General features: G+C 44.2%; 1 protein-coding gene across 2 annotated transcripts in view; it reads left to right on the forward strand.

The window, feature by feature from the left end:
- GRB14 (growth factor receptor bound protein 14) overlaps positions 1–19,230 on the forward strand; it is a 71,522-nt gene that overhangs the window by 41,764 nt on the left and 10,528 nt on the right. For both annotated transcript variants that reach the window (XM_072982024.2, XM_020804366.3), the window contains 4 exons: positions 6,418–6,539; positions 11,715–11,789; positions 12,659–12,796; positions 18,952–19,062. In XM_072982024.2, coding sequence (XP_072838125.2) covers positions 6,418–6,539; positions 11,715–11,789; positions 12,659–12,796; positions 18,952–19,062 — 446 coding nt within the window. The remainder of the gene's footprint in view (positions 1–6,417; positions 6,540–11,714; positions 11,790–12,658; positions 12,797–18,951; positions 19,063–19,230) is intronic.

Genomic DNA, 19,230 nt, shown 5'->3' on the forward strand with positions numbered 1-19,230 from the left:
TTCCTCTTATTGCAACTTCAGATCAAAAGTCTTAGCATCATCCTTAACTTGACTCTTCCTAAATTAAGTGATTGCCTTGACACGGATTATGGTAGATTTGACATAACACGTACAAAGCTGTTGTATTAACACAGCCCAGGAAATTAATGATGCTCACAGAATCTGTTGTCCACCCACCCATGGACCCTCCAGACTATAAATATTTCCATGTGGAAACTCTCCCTATGATCGATATAGTGGCTGTTGCAATACAAAACATGGCACATGCGTGTTGATATTCCCCTTACGTTTGTCATTGTCATGATATAATCAATTGAATGACCCTCCCCCGCCCCAGTAGAAAATGGTGCAAAAATCCACATTTTGCTGGTTTATAGGAATAAATGATTCATAACCACGCAGAGGTTCCAAATTCTTGATGCTGACACCAAGCAGCTGTTCCAGTGGCTCATGAATAAAGGTCTGAACCCATGAATCATAGTAAATTGAATATGGGTCTTTTATTTTCAACAATAATCACATGTCAGCTTTCATAATGAATGTGTGTGTTAAGTGTTTACGCATCATGTTAATTATTAGAACATCACTCTCTTCTCTGGGCATGGGCTTTGTAATGGGGTGCCAGCTGCTTTTAACACACCAATTTGTGCAGCTGTAATGTGCCCAATATTGGCCTTCTGAAATTGTTCCAACTGTTAGTCATTTTTGTTCTAGACACCTTTTTTTTGGCAAAGATGAAAGTATCAGTTCCTCCTTTACAGTGCAGTCCTCATCCTCTTAGCTGCCTGAGTCATGGGAGTTGAAAACAAGGCCAGAGAGGAACTCTGCTGAGCGGCCTCTAAGGCTCGGCCATTGCCAGAAGGGGGTGCTGAAGGGCTGTTGGCTCTACCCCTTAACCCATTGACCTATAGGGTACCTGAGGACACTGTTTCCTCCCCTACCCTCTTGGGTTTCTTAACATCTGCATCAGGGATATGAGATCTGTGGCCTTCCAAATGCTGCCAGTCCGCAAGTCCTGTTATCCTTTCCCCATTGGGTAAGCTAGCTAGGGCTGAGAGGCATTGTAGTCTGACAACATCAGAAGTTCACTTGTTTGTTTGTTTATTATACCGCTCCTATTAGTGCTGCAGCACTACTCTGGACCGTTCAAAATAAATACACAATTAAATAATTAATATAATAAAGCCATAAATAATCCAGCCGCATAAAAACAGAACGCCAGAGCAGTAGTAAAACTACATGAAACATAAAATGAGAAGAAAAATACAAACAACAAATGGCTGGACTGAGATGTAAGATTCCTTCACTCAAATAGGGTCAGAGTGGAAAACCTCCCTGAAGAGGAGCCATGTCTTCCATTGCCTCTTAAATATTGCCAGGGAAGAGGCCAGGTGAAGCACCTCCGGGAGCTGATTCCACAAAGAAGGAGGCAACGCAGAGCTCTTGTGGAGAAGGCTTGTGGGCCAGAGGAGCCTTGTCTGCGATGTCCTGGTGGGTCACGCAGGCAGTTGACATTGGGGCGACGTTCTGACAGGTAACGTGGGCCCAAACCAATGCTTTAGGCTGCAGAAAAGCCACATTCCCTTCCTGCAACCTTTGTGTAGCCACCAGTGGAGGTCCCCTGGAGTTTTGGGTCTGGGTATCATTTGGGAGACGATTTCTGTGACATTTCACACTTCCTCTGCAACCTAGACTTGAACCCACAAGCAAGTTTAAACATGTTTATGAGCAATCTGGCCTATCTCACCAGATTATTCATAAACATGTCCAAACCCATTTAGAAGCTCAGACATAGGTGGCTGAAAAAAAAAAGATGACATGTCTTAGAAATCCTCCCCCTACCAATCAACATACTCCTCTCTAGCTTTCTCTTTCTTTCTTAAACTGATGTGAAGAAAGCCGTGAAGCTCAGGCCAGACAAGAGGGAGGTCCTTTTGGACAGTCGGCTGGTGAAGCTGGGATTTGGATGTAGCCTGTTGTGAGGGGGTGGTATCACTTCTGGAAGACCAGGTGTGTAGCTTGAGGGTGCTGTCAGATCCAGCATTGCTTCTGGAAGGTCGGAAGGCAACAGTGGCAGGCCAGAAGGCAGCAGGGAGCCCTTACCCCATTTAATTTGATGTGTCAGCTGCACGCTTTCCTGAGGAAGTCGGCTCTGGTGAGCCTTCGTATCAGTGATTGAACTGAAATTCTCAGGGATACACGCTGGCTGCGTTCAAAAGACATAGCTGTACCCATGGTGGAGATGACCTGCTATGGAGCTTTTAAAGAGGAAGATCCTAGGAGGAAGAAAAGCAGTGGCGACTCTAAATTCATCACCACAGATGCAGTATGGATGCCAGACCAGTCAGTTAACCTCCAAAGCCTCTATGCCTTGGATAAATGAATTCAGTTGTTTTCCTTTCTTCAAAATTCATTTTTAAAAAACCCCACCAAAACAAGTTCTTTCTATTGAGTATTTGAAGAATTTCAAAAATGTACAGAAATTCTTGTAATAAAATGAACCAAATGAAATTCTTGCCCATCTATGTTTATGTCACCCATTTTGAAAGCTGATGTACTTTATGCCAAGGCAGGCAGTGGAAGCAACTCCTGGGGAAAACATAAGATTCAGACTAATTTTGGGCTGTTTTCTATTATGTTCACAGTTCAGTTTTGTCATCTTGTACCTCCCACCAGAATAAGGTTTCTGCCATCACGATTCATGAACAAACCAAGATAGAAGTATGCCTGTTTAACTTTAGTTCTACAGGTAGAAGGCATTTGGGAGTATGGTCATACTTTATCCTTTGGGCATAACTCATAGATATCATGGATCCATCTTACACGTTTCTAGCGTCAGACTAACTTGTGGATGATGGGAAGCAGAGATGGGCACGAATCTCGGGAGGTTTGTGCTGGTTTGTACACTTCAGGTGCCACCTATTCCCTTCCCCCGCCTCCCCAGCTGAATCCCTTCACACACACATACACCAGCCAGCACATGTTCCTCTCCTCCTCCAGCAGGAACATGCCCCACCTCCTTGGCTGATCGGCCACTCAGACCAGGAGGCAGGGCAGGCAAACCCATGATCCTCTCGGGAACTGGTTGAACACCTGAAGAGGAGGAGGAGAGGAATGCGCTCTGGCTGTCGAGTGGGTCATTGGCTGGGGAGTCGGGAAAAGAGAATGTGCGGCACTGAGGTTTATGACTAATAGGAAGGAATGATGTTCCATATGCATCACAGAGACTAAAACTCAGGGGCTAGAAGACTCCATGTTTGAAGAGGACAGCAGCTCTGTGGATGGAGTGGTTTCCTGAGCCCTTCCAGACTTTGGCTTCTAGTGATGCCTGCTAGAGATCCTGCCCCCCAAAATTCCTTTTTACAGGGCTTTGTGCTTAATCAAGGGGTTGCGGACTGGCCCCTTGCCTGAGCGATAGCCAGGGAGGAGCCACGTACAACATAGACTGTTCAGCAGCACATTCTCTGGCAGCAGTCTACTAGCCAGGATAATTCATCATCTAAATACAGTGGTGCCTCGCTTAACGGGTGCCCCGTTTAACGATGAAATTGCATAGCGATGAAGATTTTGCGATCGCAAAAGCAATCGCATTGTGATGTTTTAAATGGGGAAAATCGCTTACCGCAAAGTGATGATTTTTAAACAGCTGATCGGCGGTTCCAAAATGGCCGCCGGGTAAAAAAATGGCCGCCTGCTGTTTTCTGGGACGGATTCCTTGCTTACCGGGCAGCGAAAATGGCTGCCGTATGGAGGATTTTCGTTTAAAGGTGAGTCTGAAGCACATAGGAACGCATTGAAGGGGTCTCAGTGCATTCCTATGGGCTTTTTAAAATCGCATAGCGACAAAATCGCTTTGCAGCAGTTTTTGCTGCACCGATTATCATCGCTATGCGAGGCACCACTGTAGTGTCCTTTCCACTGATGAGAAAATTAGGCTCCTGAAATTTGAACTAAGTAGGAAAGAACAGCATGTAGAGTGGGTGAGGGAGCATCACACTCATTCTATAAATCTGCAAGTTTTAGATTTGCCTGTAGAGCAAAATGTTGGATAGCTTTTAAATTAAGGGATCCATGTTCAGGTTTGCTTTAGCACTGAGGTGTCAGACTTCAGGGTGTCCACTAGGTGTCACTGTTGTTTCTCACTTGTCAATACGCTCCTTGAGCAAAAGACTCAAGTTCAGAATTTCTGTAAGTTTTCTGAATTTTCCTGACTCACCTACAGTCTTTCTTCTTCCTGATTTACAATCAGTAATTCAAAGCAAAAAAATTGTCAGCTTGATGTGTGTGATAGAATAGTCCAGGTTATTATTTCTTTTAACAGCAAGTGCCAAAGAGAGCTGTTGGTATATTCAGAGGAAACACATGATTTGTACAAGTATGCATTTAAGATGAAATAAAGCAAATGTTTTGAGAGGATAGCTTTCCACCCCCACTCCAGCCCAGCCAGGATTGAGCACGCTTCGTGGCTATGTGATGTTTAAGTATAAGCTGGAAAAGGAAAAAAGAGCAAAGCTAGAAGAGGATAGAAATAATCTTCCTTGAATTTCTAGCAATTTCTGGTGTCTTAGATTAAGTTTTCGCAAAATATATGTATTTCCACCAAATTCAATGCAATGGCACTTTTTAAATAGTTCTCTCCTTAGCTTGTGAGAGGGGAAGATGTCATCCTCTGTGAAGTGTTTGACTTGAAAGGCTCTAAATGGTGCAAATTTGACTCAGATTTTGTATCATGAATACTTTGGCTGCTCCTCATTTTGCCTTGTCTGATAGAGCGACGATCTAATTACGAGATTATGTTGTTAAATGATATCTAGGCAGTTCAGCAATGCAATCAGTTAAAGAGTTAATATAGTCTGTTGTGGACAACCGTGGAACTTTATTTTAAACTCTACTTTTGCCTCCTTCCAATACTGCAAAAAGGGTGGCATTTCCATAAATGTCACAGTGACATCCGTGTAACCACACTGAAATGTCAGATCGGTTTGAAAGCTCTCTTTAAAGTTAGCAAAAGAAGCGTGTGCTGAGACATGGCTGTGTTCAGCTGAGTTTTTCAGTCTCTCCAATTCAACTGCTATGAAAATTAGAGGAGGTTTTCAGACCAAAGTGGTCCTTATGGGCCTAATTTGTCACCCGTTTATCTGCATTTAGTTGAGCAAGTGTGTGCGTTTGTGTGCCTCCTAAGTTTCGTGAACAGTGGCTTGTCTTTTACCACAAGATCCAGTGCATGCCTTTTCTAGACCTTAAAGATTTGCTTGGCTTGCTTAGGGACAAAGGTCTCTGCAGTAGATTTGTAGTTTATTATGTTGGAGTATATTATCTATGGAATATTATCCATCAAGTATCTAACAGCTTTCGCTGAGTTGGAACTTTGACTCAGCTAATATTCCTATAGGGAACATTTTTATTGGCCAAAGTCTTTATTTTCCCTTGGAGTGCCTTATTTCTGTATCAGCCGGTGTGCAAATATGAAGTGTCCATTTTGGCCACGGATGGTAGGGGAACGCAGTAAGGGAAAGTGGAATATATGATCCTCCAGATGTTGTTGAACCAAAATACCCATCGTCCCCCCACTGTTGGCTGTGCTGGCTTGGGTGGATGGGAGCTGCTGAGCAAATACATGTGGGGTGGGAACATATCTCTTTAGGCTCTGCTCTTCCTGTAAGGCTATCTGGTTTGAAGAAATGATTTAAAATTGCATGAGGCCCCATTGAAGGAACCAGGCTATTCATTAATATCTGTGCTTTTTCTAACCAAGTTAGAACTGTGGTATGGGATGGTAAGGAAGGGCATGAGTAGATCTGTATTTATATTATTTCTGTCCTCCCTTTCCCGCCAGAGTGGTACTCCAGGTAGCTAATCATATTTAGGAACACTCATCAGATACATCTCAGGGGTCATGATGAGATCCTTCAATTTTCTACCATCAGCCACCAGAAATGGGGAGTGAAATACAGAGAATTGGCATGCAATAGTCAAGAACCATCCATTAGCTCAGGGCTAGGGAACATAGCACCCTCAATATGTTGGTGGTAGTTGGTCTGGCTCTCTCTCTCTAGCCTTCTCTCCCCCCCCCCCCCTTTAGGATTCTGAGGCAATTTTTCATCCAGATATTGACCAGATTCAGACCTGCTTGGCTCCAGAAGAGTTGCTGTCCTGTATCTGCCTTGGATACAGATGAGGGTTGGGCATTGGTTCCAATATTCAATTCCATGAATCCCTCCTCTTCTCAATAGATCTGGACATTTTCACTGTCGTCTTCTAATCTAAGTCTTTCAGAGTCTCCACCTGGTGCTGCCGCAGTGCCATTGTACTGAGTGGCACGTGCACATTCTTGTGTTTACTGCTTGCTGAAGATGAATTAATGTAAAGAGAATGGCTAGCATTTACCTTTGTTTATTTGTTTGTTTAATTACACAGAGAGAATTATAGAAGATCATGAAATGGTAATTGAGGTTCAGTCAAAATGGGGAATTGAAGAAAGCAATAGATTTTATTTTAGAAAAAATTATGCAAAATACGAGTTCTTCAAAAACCCTGAGGTAAGTTCTTCAAACACGTTGAGGTTGTGTATTAATTCAGTTAAATTGCTAACCTACCTCAACCTTTTACGTTTGGAATGGATACGTGATTATGATATCCAGTTGAAACAAATGTTTCTTGATGTCAAGGAGTATTATATGTCAAGGAGTATTATATACCTCCCCTTTCTAACACTAGATATATGTAGGCACAATCTTAAGACTGAGTGTGGGTCTCAGGCATGCCAATGATGTCCTCTATCAGTGGTTGACGGTATTTCGTTTTAAAATACTCAGCATCCAAACACTTTCCTCAAACTCAGATAGTTCCCAGTTCTTCAACAATGTAAAGAAATGTATTATATGGCCTTATTTTCAGTCTCAAAGGCTGTTTGTGTGCTTCCTACAAAAGTGTAGAATTAGCTAGAAGTTACTATTTAGACCAGCCATTCTCAAATAGAAGCCATATCAGTCACTGGGGGACCCTGGCAGATTTGAAGGGGGCCACAGACTGAAACAATTCTTCACCCACCACCACCTTACAAGGTCCACTGTTTATTTATTTAAAATATTTTCACCTCGCTTTTCTCTCAAGGTGGCTTGCTTCACTGAAAGACAATATTTAAAGCTGAAAACAGTGAGCATAAACAGGCAGCTTGCATAATTAAAAGACAATATTGAAGCTAAAACAATGAGTGTAGAAATACTAAAAAAGAACAAACACCACTCTGAGGGATGGTAAACACAAATAGTACTAAAGACCCAGTCAGAGCAGTAATGTGTCACTATCTGTCTAAAAGTCACTCATTGTAGCCAGCCACGTAGCCAGTCATTCATGCAGGCAGTCACTAAGGCAAAGCTTGCCTAAAGAGAAAGGTCTTTGCCTGCTTGCGGAAGGACAGCAAAGATGGGGCCAGCTTGGTCTCCTGTGGGAGGGAGTTCCAAAGTTTGGGAGCAGCAACAGAGAAGACTGATGGTTGTTGTGGGTTTTTCGGGCTCTTTGGCCGTGTTCTGAAGGTGGTTGTTCCTGACATTTCGCCAGTCTCTGTGGCCGGCATCTTCAGAGGACTGGGGTAGTCCTCTGAAGTAGCTACTCCAGTCCTCTGAAGATGCCGGCCACAGAGACTGGCGAAACATCAGGAAGAACAACCTTCAGAACACGGCCAAGGAGCCCGAAAAACCCACAACAATCATCAGATCTCAGCCGTGAAAGCCTTGGAGAATACAACAGAGAAGACTCTCTCCACCACCTGCGAAGGTGGTGGGACTGAGATGAAGGCCTCTCCTGATGATCTCAACGTGGGAGGCATGGCCTTTGGGATAGCTTGGACCCAGGCCATTTAGGGCTGGGTCCAATTGAATTGTGCCCAGAAATTGATTGGTAGCCAGTAGAGCTGCTGTAACAGGGGGCTTACATGATCCCTGCAACTAGCCCCAGTCAGCAATTGGACTGCTGCATTTTGGACTCACTGAAGTTTCCTGACACTTTCTAGCGGTAGCCCCATATAGAACGCGTTACTGTAATCCAGCAGGGAAATAACTAAGGCATGTGTTACAGTGGCCAGATCAGATCTTTCCAGAAACTGACGTAGCTGGTGTACTATTTTTAATTGTGTGAAGGCACTCCTGGCCACTGCCAAAACCTGAGCATCCAGGCTCAGAGATGAAGCCAGGAACACCCCCAAGCTGCCTACCTGTATTTTTTTGAGGGGGCAGTATAACCCTATCCTGTAGGGGCTGCATCCCTCTTCCTTGATCTGCCTTTTGATTGACCAGAAGCACCTCTGTCTTGTCTGGATTAGGTTTCGTTTATTCACCCTCTTCCAGTCCATTACTGATATCTAACACTGATTAAGAACCGAAACAGCTTCCTCAGATTTAGGTGGCAAGGAGAGGTAGAGTTGGGTATCATCTACATATTGGTGACACCAATCCCCCAAATTCTGGATAATCTCTCCCAGTGGTTTCATGTAGATGTTAAATAACATAGGAGATAATAACAAAATAACAGAACCCCGAGGAACCCCACAGGTCAGTGATCAGGGTGTCAAACACGAATCTCTCAGCATCACCTTCGGAGTTCTCTCCTCCAGGAAGGGCTGGAGCCACAGCAAAACAGTGCCCCCCCCAAGTCCCATTCCAGAGAGACTGGTCAGGAGGATACCATGGTCAATAGTATGGAAAGGTGCCGAGAGCTCCAGCAAAATCAACAAGTACTATAACCCCCTGCCACTCTTTCCACGATGAGGCAGTAAGTTGTGGTAGAATGAGGACTTTATTGGGAACATGGAAAGATGATGCATGAACACATGTTCTTGCAGAGTCAAGACCCTGCAGGGTGTTGGGGGTGCTGGGGCTCCTTCCAGCCCCAAGCCCTTCTGGCCAATAGCAGAATCTAGTCCAGGGCCGCCCTCTGGAGGTTGGTGGCCCTTCCAGTCCGTGTCCCCCTCTGACTTGCAGAGGGAAGAAACAGAAATGGAATGTCTCTGCAGCCTCAGACCCCTTCAAGCTCTCAGTTCCAATGTTGGCTTGGCTCCTCCCTCGAGCCTCTGACCTTTGTCCCGGCAACCGAGTAGTCCCCGAGCTGGCCAGGACTTACTTCACTCCCTGGTTAGCTAAGCAGAAATGTCCACATAGAGAAAACCGCTCAGTTAGGGCAGGCAGGACCCCCTCCTGGCTTCTCTCCAGTCCAGGGAGGCAGCTTGAGGAAGCAACTGGGGAAGGAGGGGGAGCCAAGGCCATGGTCTCTCCTTCCCAGCCCTCTTGCTTACCCTCTCAGGGTCTGGACACCACGTTATCAGCCTTCCTGGGTTGGCAAGGACATCCAGCTCCTCTTCTGGGAACGGAGGCTTCGTTCTTGGCAATAAGGAATTCCAGGGCATCCTGCCAAGGGTCAGCGTGTTCTTCCTCTCCCAAGCTCTCCTCTCCTCTCCTCCTATTTCGAGCCCTGCAGAGCATCTTCCCCCTCTTTGTGATGTGTCTGGCCCTTACTTTTCTCCATGGGCCCAGGTGTTTGGAATGGGGAGAGCATTTCTCCTGTCATAGGAGGCTGACCACTCTGCCAGCCAGCTGCAGCTGGCTCACACACCCCTCTCCAGTTCCCAGTGTAGGTCACCCACCAAGGCGACCAAAGCTGTCCCATAACCAAGCCTGAAGCCAGATTGAAATGGGTCTTGATACTCTGTCTCCTCCAGGAACCTCTGGAGATGAGAGGCCACAACCTGCTCTGGCACCTTCCCCAACAATGGAATATTAGATACTGTTTGGTAATAGTTCAGTATTATGGGATCCAAATAGGACTTTTTTTAAACAGTGTTCTTACTATTGCCTCCTTTAAGTAGGATGGGTTTCTCTCCTGTTGCAATGATGCATTCACCACTCCTCCTACCCACTCAACCTGTCCCTTTCTCACAGCTTTTATGAGCCAGGAAGGGCAAGGATCCAGCAGACAGGTGGTAGCTCTCACTTCCCCAAGTGTCCTGACCATATCATCAGGCTACAGAAACTGAAACTCATCCATTAACACAGGGCAAGCAGGGACCATAGTTACATTCACAGGACTGAATCAACTACAGCGTCCCAGTCAGAGCTGTAGACATCCTTCAGCCTCAAGAGACTATGGTAATGTGCTCTGTATGGAGGACTTGGAACAGTGTCTAGTGTGGCTGAGAAGGCCAATTCAAGAGTGATAGTCCCTTCCACACTGAAGGCAAATACAATCTGTCCCCTGTCCAGTCCCTGATTTTGCTGGTTTCAGGACTGCCTTTTTGCTTCGGCCTGCTGAACAAGTGTCTCTTCAAATCAGGAGAGGCCATGATGCACCACCTGCCTCCAGGCTGAACGCTCGGATGTCAAGGTTTCCCATCTGTTGAGATCCATTCCTAAGGCCTTCAGATCCGGTTTGCAGACCTCCTTGTATCGCAGCTGTGGTCTCCCTCTGGGGCGATTTCCCTGCACTAATTCTCCATACAGGAGATCTTTTGGAATCCGACCATCAGCCATTCTCATAACATGCCCAAGCCAACATAGATGTCGCTGTTCTCAGAGCAGATCTGAGCAATTTTGTGTGCAATATGTTGTGCAAATTCTTCACAGCAAGTTACAGTGTGGTCTGCATTATTTTTCAGGGGGCCATCATGTAACAGACCCTTGACCATTCAGAAAATCTCAGCTAGGCAATTCTATGTTGATATAGTCGTGGCAGAAAAGAATGACTTCTTTGCCGTTTCCATTGCCATGGAATAGGCCTTCCAATAGACCCTAGCTCATGTTTGATCAGAGTTTTCCTCCACCATTGCTCAAATCTACGTCCCACTTGTTTCATCGCCACCCATTAGTTTGGCTCTACTTTGTGGAAGGAGACCTTTAGGAGCAATCATGTCAATGTGTTTTGCCATTTCCCCACTCCAGAGATCAAGCAGAGATTCATCAGAGAGAGAGAACATCCCAAGGGCAACCAGGAAACCATTGGGATCCATCAACCTCCTGGGTCATAATGCCTTAGTCTAACCCCCACCCCCTGCAAAGGCTCTGCATTCCAATGAGTGCAAATTGCACCCGATAATGGTTTGTCCATGACAATGGAACTACAGAAAGTTCCTTCACGCCCAGGTCACCAGAGTCTATGCCGATACAGAAGACTAAGGTGGTGGTCAAAGGTGTAGCCTGCAGCATGGATGGGGGCAGACACCATTTGGAACAAACCCATGGTCGCCATGGAGGTCGTAAAGCCTTGAGCCACCCCTGACAGAGCTTCCTTGGCATGGGTGTTGAAGTCCTCCAGCATGATGAGCCAAGGGGACTCCAACACCACCCTTGAGACCAGCTCAATTAGCTCTGGAAGAGAGGCAGTTGTGCCGCAGGGTGGGAGGTACACCATGAGAATCCCATACACAATCCTCATTTGGCTTGTATTTCTTTCATAATGTGTTTATGGCCGTGGCCAAAAAAAAAAAAAAAAAAGGTTGAGACTGACTGGTTTGGACTACAAATCGCAGCACCCTAGGCATTACACCCAGTGGCCATACTGGCTTGCATGATCTTGGCAACTGTGACACTTTTAAGCTCTGTGAAAGAGCTTCTGTTAATCGGACGCAAACTGAAACCAAAGCTAGATGATTTGAACTGTGTTTATGATCTGTATGTATATATGAAAATCCCTGCTGATCCTTCTGTTAATTTGTCTTTATTGAACAGAACTTTTTCCCAGAACATTTGGTGTCCTTCTCAAATGAGATCAATGGAAGGCTGAGCCATACTCAGATATTGCAGGTGAGACATGGGTGTTTAAAATGTGGCAGGCTGAACACTGCAAGCATCGCCTTTCTGGACAGAATGAAGAGATTAACATGGCCCAGTGATGGGGTAGCAATGTGTCAAGGAATGCCCTGCCCCTCTTTTTCATTATAGAAGTGATTTTAGGAAAGGGGAGTTTAAGGGAAGTTGCAGCAACTTTTAGATCCAAAATCAGCAGTTGCTTACATGTTCTTTCATCACGAGAATTCAGTTCAGCAATGGCTTATTATTGGCGTTTTAAAATGGATAGCTGGAAGATATTATTGAAAGTATTATAGGAAGTTTATATTAAAGCTAAATGAATGAATTACTGGGCCAAAGTATGGCCCAGTATTCCCCTTATGGTTACATTTGGCTCAGCATGATGTATTGTTACGATCAACTTCATTCTTTTGAAATGTGTTAAGAAAAAAGAAACGGCTGGGTTCCTTAGAGACCTAGCAGGGAGACTTGTATTAATGGCATCACATTCTGAGCAGATTCTAGCAATTATTTATCGCAATTGGTGGGAAACCTATGAGGCTTCTAAAGTTGTTGGGCTTCAACATCCATCATCTCCAGCCAGTATGGATGGTGCTCTGAGCTGATAGAAGTTTTAGTTAAGCAACGTGAAGAGGACCACAGATTTCATATCCCTCGTTTCTGATACTGTTATGCAAATCTATCAATCTAATCTAATCTAATCTAATATCTTCCTCCAAAAAGGTTTTCTAGGCAAGTCAAAATTTAAAATTCTGGGAATTGTAGTCCAAAAAGAGAAAAAAAAACATCATCTGTTAGGATTTGATAGATAAGGATGCATTCCAATTGGATACATTAAAAAAATTTTCCCCTCTCTCTTTCAGATGTTTTTAAGTTCCAGTACATGTCCTGAAATTCACAGTTATTTACATGCTAAAGAGCAAGGGAAAAAAACCTGGAAAAAGATGTACTTCTTGTTGCGAAGATCTGGTCTGTATTTTTCCACTAAAGGGACATCAAAGGTAAGATTGCCAAAGCTATGGCAGAAATAAGTGCCTGCCATAAGCGTCTCTTGCAGAGGAATCGTTTTGTAACCTTGAGTCTGCAGGATCCCCAAATCAAAGCTTTACTTCCCTCAGTTTTTATTCCTCTCATTGCAGAACACCTGAAAAGGAGAGGGAGAGGGATAAACCTTCCAGTGGTGGTAGGGACTGGGCTAGAATTTCTTTCCAGAACCAGGTTAAATGAAAGCCACTTTTTAAAGCTGTGAAGTTGATTTGCAAATGGAATCCTTAGCATTTCCTTTTAAAATTGTTCCTCCTGAAACATGGCATCCTTCCATTAGAAATGCACACCAAACACACATAGGGTTTAGCAGATTTCCAGTCATAGGGTTTAGCAGATTTCCCTCTTATTTGATCAATTGTTTGTTTGATCTGACGTGGTGGCACTGCCGGTTAAACCGCAGAAGCCTCTGTGCTGCAAGGTCAGAAGACCAGCCGTCGTAAGATTTAATCCACACAACGGAGTGAGCTTCTGTCACTTGTCCCAGCTCCTGCCAACCTAGCAGTTTGAAAGCATGTAAAAATGTGAGTAGATAAATAGGTACCACCACAATGGGAAAGGTAATGGTGTTCCGTGGCTAGTCTCGCTGGCCACGTGACCACGGAAACTATCTACGGACAAATGCTGGCTCTATGGCTTGGAAACGGGGATGAGCACCGCCCCCTAGAGTTGGACATGACTGGACAATTTGTCAGGGGGAACCTTTACCTTGTTTGATTTATACACTGCCCCATCAGTGGTTGTCTTTTGCCAGTGGAAGACAAGTTGTTCCTCCTTCAGGTGCCTTTGCATTGGGCTATGGAAACCCTCACCACCCTTCCTATGCCAGGATTTAATATTTCCTTTTCATTTAAATAATTAAATAATCTGCTGTTCATATTTCAGCAGCAGTACTGGCAAAAAAGGAGGCATTTCGAAGGCATGCCATTGTCAGCTGGGGGAGGCCTTGACTGTGGGCGAGGTAACACCCACCCAGAACAATAAAATGATCAACTGGTGCGTTTTCTCCTTGCCTCCTTCCTTGCTTCCTTTCCTTCCATCCTTATTTCCATGTTTGTTTTGTTTTGAAGGGAGATGCTCCATAGCAGTGCAGGAGAGCACATTATTTGTAAACAGAGGAGCTGAAGTTTGGTCCTTGGAGTTCCTAGTTAATTTGACTGGGACTGGCTTCTGAATGTGACCACGGAGAGAGACTGTACCTTGGCACAGAGAACATTGGGCCAGGTGGCATGAATTTGGAGCCCACTCTGTTTGAGAATGTCCTGATGTGGAAAGACTTTGGAGCTTCAGGATTCATCAGGACTAGTTCAGTTCCCACCCCCACCCCCCCAAAAAAATCTATACGGACATACAGTGAATTATCAGTCTTGTGCCATGCTTTTAAAGTGAAGGATTACCTATTACTGTATCTTGATTCTACCTGAAACATAATGAGTGGAATCTTTTAGTTTATTTATGCCAGCATAAGTGCGATGGCATAAATTGTGACAGCTAATTGCTGCCAGTTAACGAGTCACTGCTTGCATTCCTTGCCATGTCCCAGTGAGAAATGCAAGCATTAATTAGTAGCAATTTGCTTCTGTTATTTTTGCCATTCATTGCACTCATGCCAGTGTAAATAACCAATAGGATCCTGTCTAATAACCCATAGTTTTCATATCCATATTTTGCTTTTTTAAAGCTGAATACTAAATATTGTGGCTTTGCCCTCAAGAAACTTTGGCGGGTTGGGTGGAAGGCCACTTACTGTACTTCTTCATGGTCCTTTCCTCTAGAAATCCCTTTGCTCCCCTCTGAAACCTCTTCTGAAGTGTAAAGGGCCCTCCTGAATAGTTTGAACCTTGACCTAGGAGGTTGATGAGGAATGGTAGATGACGGAAAATCAGTAAAGGCACATTCGTCCCCACATCACCGCCTACTCTAATCAGAAGGGTCCATTAAACCTCAGTAGGGCTGGGTTGGGGTGTGGCTGATGGAACAAAGGAATCACCTGCTACCCATTTACTCCTGTTTTCTCTTTTATTTTCTGTTCAAGCATTTGTTGCACTCTTTCCCACCCCAAATCTCTCAAGTGAATTTTTTTTAAAAAAAATCTCTTTAGCATCCAAGATGTAAACCTTGGTGGCTTTAAATATACATCTTTGGTGTTGATGATCACATAATCAGTTTTCACTACTTTATCTAAAGCGCTTTTATGTTGGTGCCCAGTATCATATCTACAGTTGCTTCTGAGTTCATTAGGATTGCCTGCTTTTGGAAACTAACAGATGAAAATCAGATTGACAGATCTTTTGACGTTCTGTGGCTTCATGGAATATTTTGTCTCTTCTGTGTGCCTAGACCAGGAGTGGAGAACCCAGGAACCTTTTAGACTATTGCTCCTTATGAGCCTTTACCATTCACCATTCTGGCTATGGCTTCTGGGAGCTGAAGTTCAAGACATTGGGGCTCGGTGTTAAAGCATCTTTTATTTTCCTGTTGTTTCTCTTTGGGAATCATATATGTTGTTCTGTGGACTGGTCATTTTGCATTTTTACCATAGCCAGCATTTTTGCCATCGTCATTGTTCAGTCGTGTCTGACTCTTCGTGACCCCATGGACCAGAGCACGCCAGGCCCTCCTGTCTTCCACTGCCTCCCGGAGTTGTGTCAAATTCATGCTGATTGCTTCGATGACACTGTCCAACCATCTCATCCTCTGTTGTCCCCTTCTCTTCTTGCCTTCACACTTTCCTAACATCAGGGGCTTTTCCAAGGAGTCTTCTCTTCCCATGAGATGGCCAAAGTATTGGAGCCTCAGCTTCAGGATCTGTCCTTCCAGTGAGCACTCAGGGTTGATTTCCTTTAGAATTGATAGGTTTGTTCTCCGTGCAGTCCAGGGGACTCTCAAGAGCCTCCTCCAGCCGCCTAGAGTGGTCTTATAGGCCAGATGGGCGGGGTATAAATAAAATAAATAAAAATAAATAAAATAAAAGCATCAATTCTTTGGCGGTCAGCTTTCTTTATGGTCCAGCTCTCACTTCCATACATCACTACAGGAAAAACCATAGCTTTGACTATGCTGACTTTTGTTGACAAGGTGATGTCTCTGCTTTTTAAGATGTTGTCAAGGTTTGTCATCGCTTTCCTCCCAAGAAGCAGGTGTCTTTTAATTTCGTGGCTGCTGTCTCCATCTGCAGTGATCATGGAGCCTAAAATAAAATCTGTCACTGCCTCCATATCTTCCCCTTCTATTTCCCAGGAGGTGATGGGACCAGTGGCCATGATATTAGTTTTTTTTTTTTTTATGTTGAGCTTCAGACCATTTTTGCACTCTCCTCTTTTACCCTCATTACAAGGTTCCTTAAGTCCTCCTCACTTTCTGCCATCAGAGTGGTATCATCTGCATATCTGAGGTTGTTGATATTTCTTCCGGCAATCTTAATTCCGATTTGGGATTCCTCCAGTCCAGCCTTTCGCATGATGTATTCTGCATATAAGTTAAATAAGCAGGGAGACAATATACAGCCTTGTCGTACTCCGTTCCCAATTTTGAACCAGTCAGTTGTTCCACATTCAGTTCTAACTGTTGCTTCCTGTCCCACGTATAGGTTTCTCAGGAGATATTTATTTATATTTATTTATTTATTGGACTTATATACCGCCCCATAGCGCTACAAGCACTCTCCGGGCGGTTTACAATTTTAATTATACAGGCTACACATTGCCCCCCCAGCAAGCTGGGTACTCATTTTACCGACCTCGGAAGGATGGAAGGCTGAGTCAACCTTGAGCCGGCTACCTGGGATTTGAACCCCAGGTCGTGAGCACAGTTTTAGCTGCAGTACAGCGTTTTAACCACTGCGCCACGAGGCTCATAGATAGATAAGGTGGTCAGGCACTCCCATTTCTTTAAGGGCCATAGTTTGCTGTGGTCCACACAGTCAAAGGCTTTTGCATAGTCTATGACGTAGAAGATGTTTTTCTGGAACTCTCTGGCTTTCTCTATAATCCAGCGCATGTTAGCAATTTGGTCTCTTGTTCCTCTGCCTCTTTGGAATCCAGCTTGTACTTTTGGGAGTTCTCGGTCCACATACTGCTGAAGCCTGCCTTGTAGGATTTTGAGCATAACCTTGCTAGCATGTGAAATGAGTGCAATTGTACGGTAGTTGGAGAATTCTTTGGCACTGCCCTTCTTTGGGATTGGGATGTAGACTGATCTTTTCCAGTCCTCTGGCCACTGTTGAGTTTTCCAAACTTGCTGGCATATTGAATGTAGCACCTTAACAGTATCATCTTTTAAGATTTTAAATAGTTCAACTGGAATGCTATCACCTCCACTGGCCTTGTTGTTAGCCAAGCTTCGTAAGGCCCACTTGACTTCACTCTCCAGGATGTCTGGCTCAAGGTCAGCAACCACTTTATCTGGGTTGTCCGAGATATCCAGATCTTTCTGGTATAATTCCTCTGTGTATTCTTGCCACCTCTTCTTGATGTCTTCTGCTTCTGTTAGGTCCCTCCCATTTTTGTCCTTTCTCATGTCCATCTTTGCACAAAAGGTTCCTTTAAAATCTCCAAATTTCCTGAACAGATCTCTGGTTTTCCCCTCTATTAAGAAGCCTTAAAGGCTTCTTAATAGAGCCTTTAAGAAGGCTGTCTTGTCTCTCCTTGCTATTCTTTGGAAGTCTGCATTCAATTTTCTGTAACTTTATTTCCCTTGCATTTTCTTTCCCTTCTCCTCTCTGCTATTTCTAAGGCCTCGTTGGACAGCCACTTTGCTTTCTTGCATATTGTTTTCTTTGGGATGGTTTTTGTTGCTGCCTCCTGTACAGTGTTACGAGCCTCTATCCAAAGTTCTTCATGCACTCTGTCCACCAAATCGAGTTCTTTAAATCTTTTCTTCACTTCCACTGTGTATTCATAAGGGATTTGGTTTAGATTATACCTGACTAGCCCAGTGGTTTTTCCTACTCTCTTCAGTTTAAGCTTTAATTTTGCTATGAGAAGCTGATGATCAGAGCCACAGTCAGCTCCAGGTCTTGTTTTTGCTGACTGTATTGAGCTTCTCCATCTTTGGCTGCAGAGAATATAATCTACCTGATTTCGGTATTGCCCATCTGGTGATTACCATGTATAGAGTAGCCTCTTGTGTTGTTGGAAAAGAGGGTTTGTGATGACCAGCTTGTTCTCTTGACAAAACTCTATTAGCCTTTGCCCTGCTTCGTTTTGAACTCCAGGCCAAACTTTCCTGTTGTTCCTTTTATCTCTTAACTCCCGACTTTAGCATTCCAATCCCCTAGAATGACAAGAACATCTATCTTCGGTGTCAGTTCTAGAAGGTGTTGTAAATCTTCATAAAATTGTTCAATTTCAGTCTCCTCAGCAATGGTGGTTGGTGAATAAACTTGGATTACTGTGATGTTTGGATTCATATTGAAATAATTCTATCATTTTTGAGAGCATATCCCATTACAGCTTTTCCCACTCTTTTGTTGACTATGAGGGCTACTTCATTCCTTCTATGGGATTCTTGTCTACAATAGTAGATATGATAATCATCTGAATTGAATTCGCTCATTCCTGTCCATTTTAGTTCACTGACGCCCAGGATGTCAATGTTTATTCTTGCCATCTCCTGTTTGACCACAACCAGCTTCCCAAGGTTCATAGATCTTCCATGCCAGGTTCCTATGCAGTATTTTTCTTTGCAGCATCAGACTTTCCTTTCACTTCCAGGCACGTCCACAGCTGAGCGTCCTTTCGGCTTTGGCCCAACCACTTCATTAGCTCTGGATCTACTTGTACTTGTCCTCCGCTCTTCCTCAGTAGCATGTTGGATGCCTTCCAACCTGAGGGGCCCATCTTCTAACGTCATATCTTTTAGCCTTTTGTTTCTGATCATGGGGGCATTCTTGGCAAAGATACTGGACTGGCATTGCCATTTCCTACTCCAGGTGGATTGCGTTTAGTCGGAACTCTCCACTATGTCCTGTCCGTCTTGGGTGTCCCTGCACGGCATAGCCCATAGCTTCTCTGAGTTGCTCAAGCCCCTTTGCCACAACAAAGCAGCAGTCCGTGAAGGGGATTTTTTTTTGCCATAGCCAGCTTTAATTTGTTCTTCTTCTTTTTTTTAGGAGCCAAGACATCTGCAGCTTTTCAGTGAATTCAGCAGTAGTGACATATATATGTCTTTGGCAGGCAAAAAATTATCTGGAGCGCCCACCGGCTTTGGGTTCTGCTTTAAGGTAAATATTGAGTGCTTTGATATCAGATAACCTAATTTTGGGCACATGGAGGGATATATACATTCTCATGGGGGTGGGGGTTTGGCAAATCTTTATTTTTTCCTGGAGTAGCAATAACAGAATATGTTGTCTGATGAACTGGGAGAACTAGCAGCCTTTATTTCAACA

Source organism: Pogona vitticeps, chromosome 1 (assembly GCF_051106095.1).
Source record: "Pogona vitticeps strain Pit_001003342236 chromosome 1, PviZW2.1, whole genome shotgun sequence".
NCBI lineage: Eukaryota > Metazoa > Chordata > Lepidosauria > Squamata > Agamidae > Pogona > Pogona vitticeps.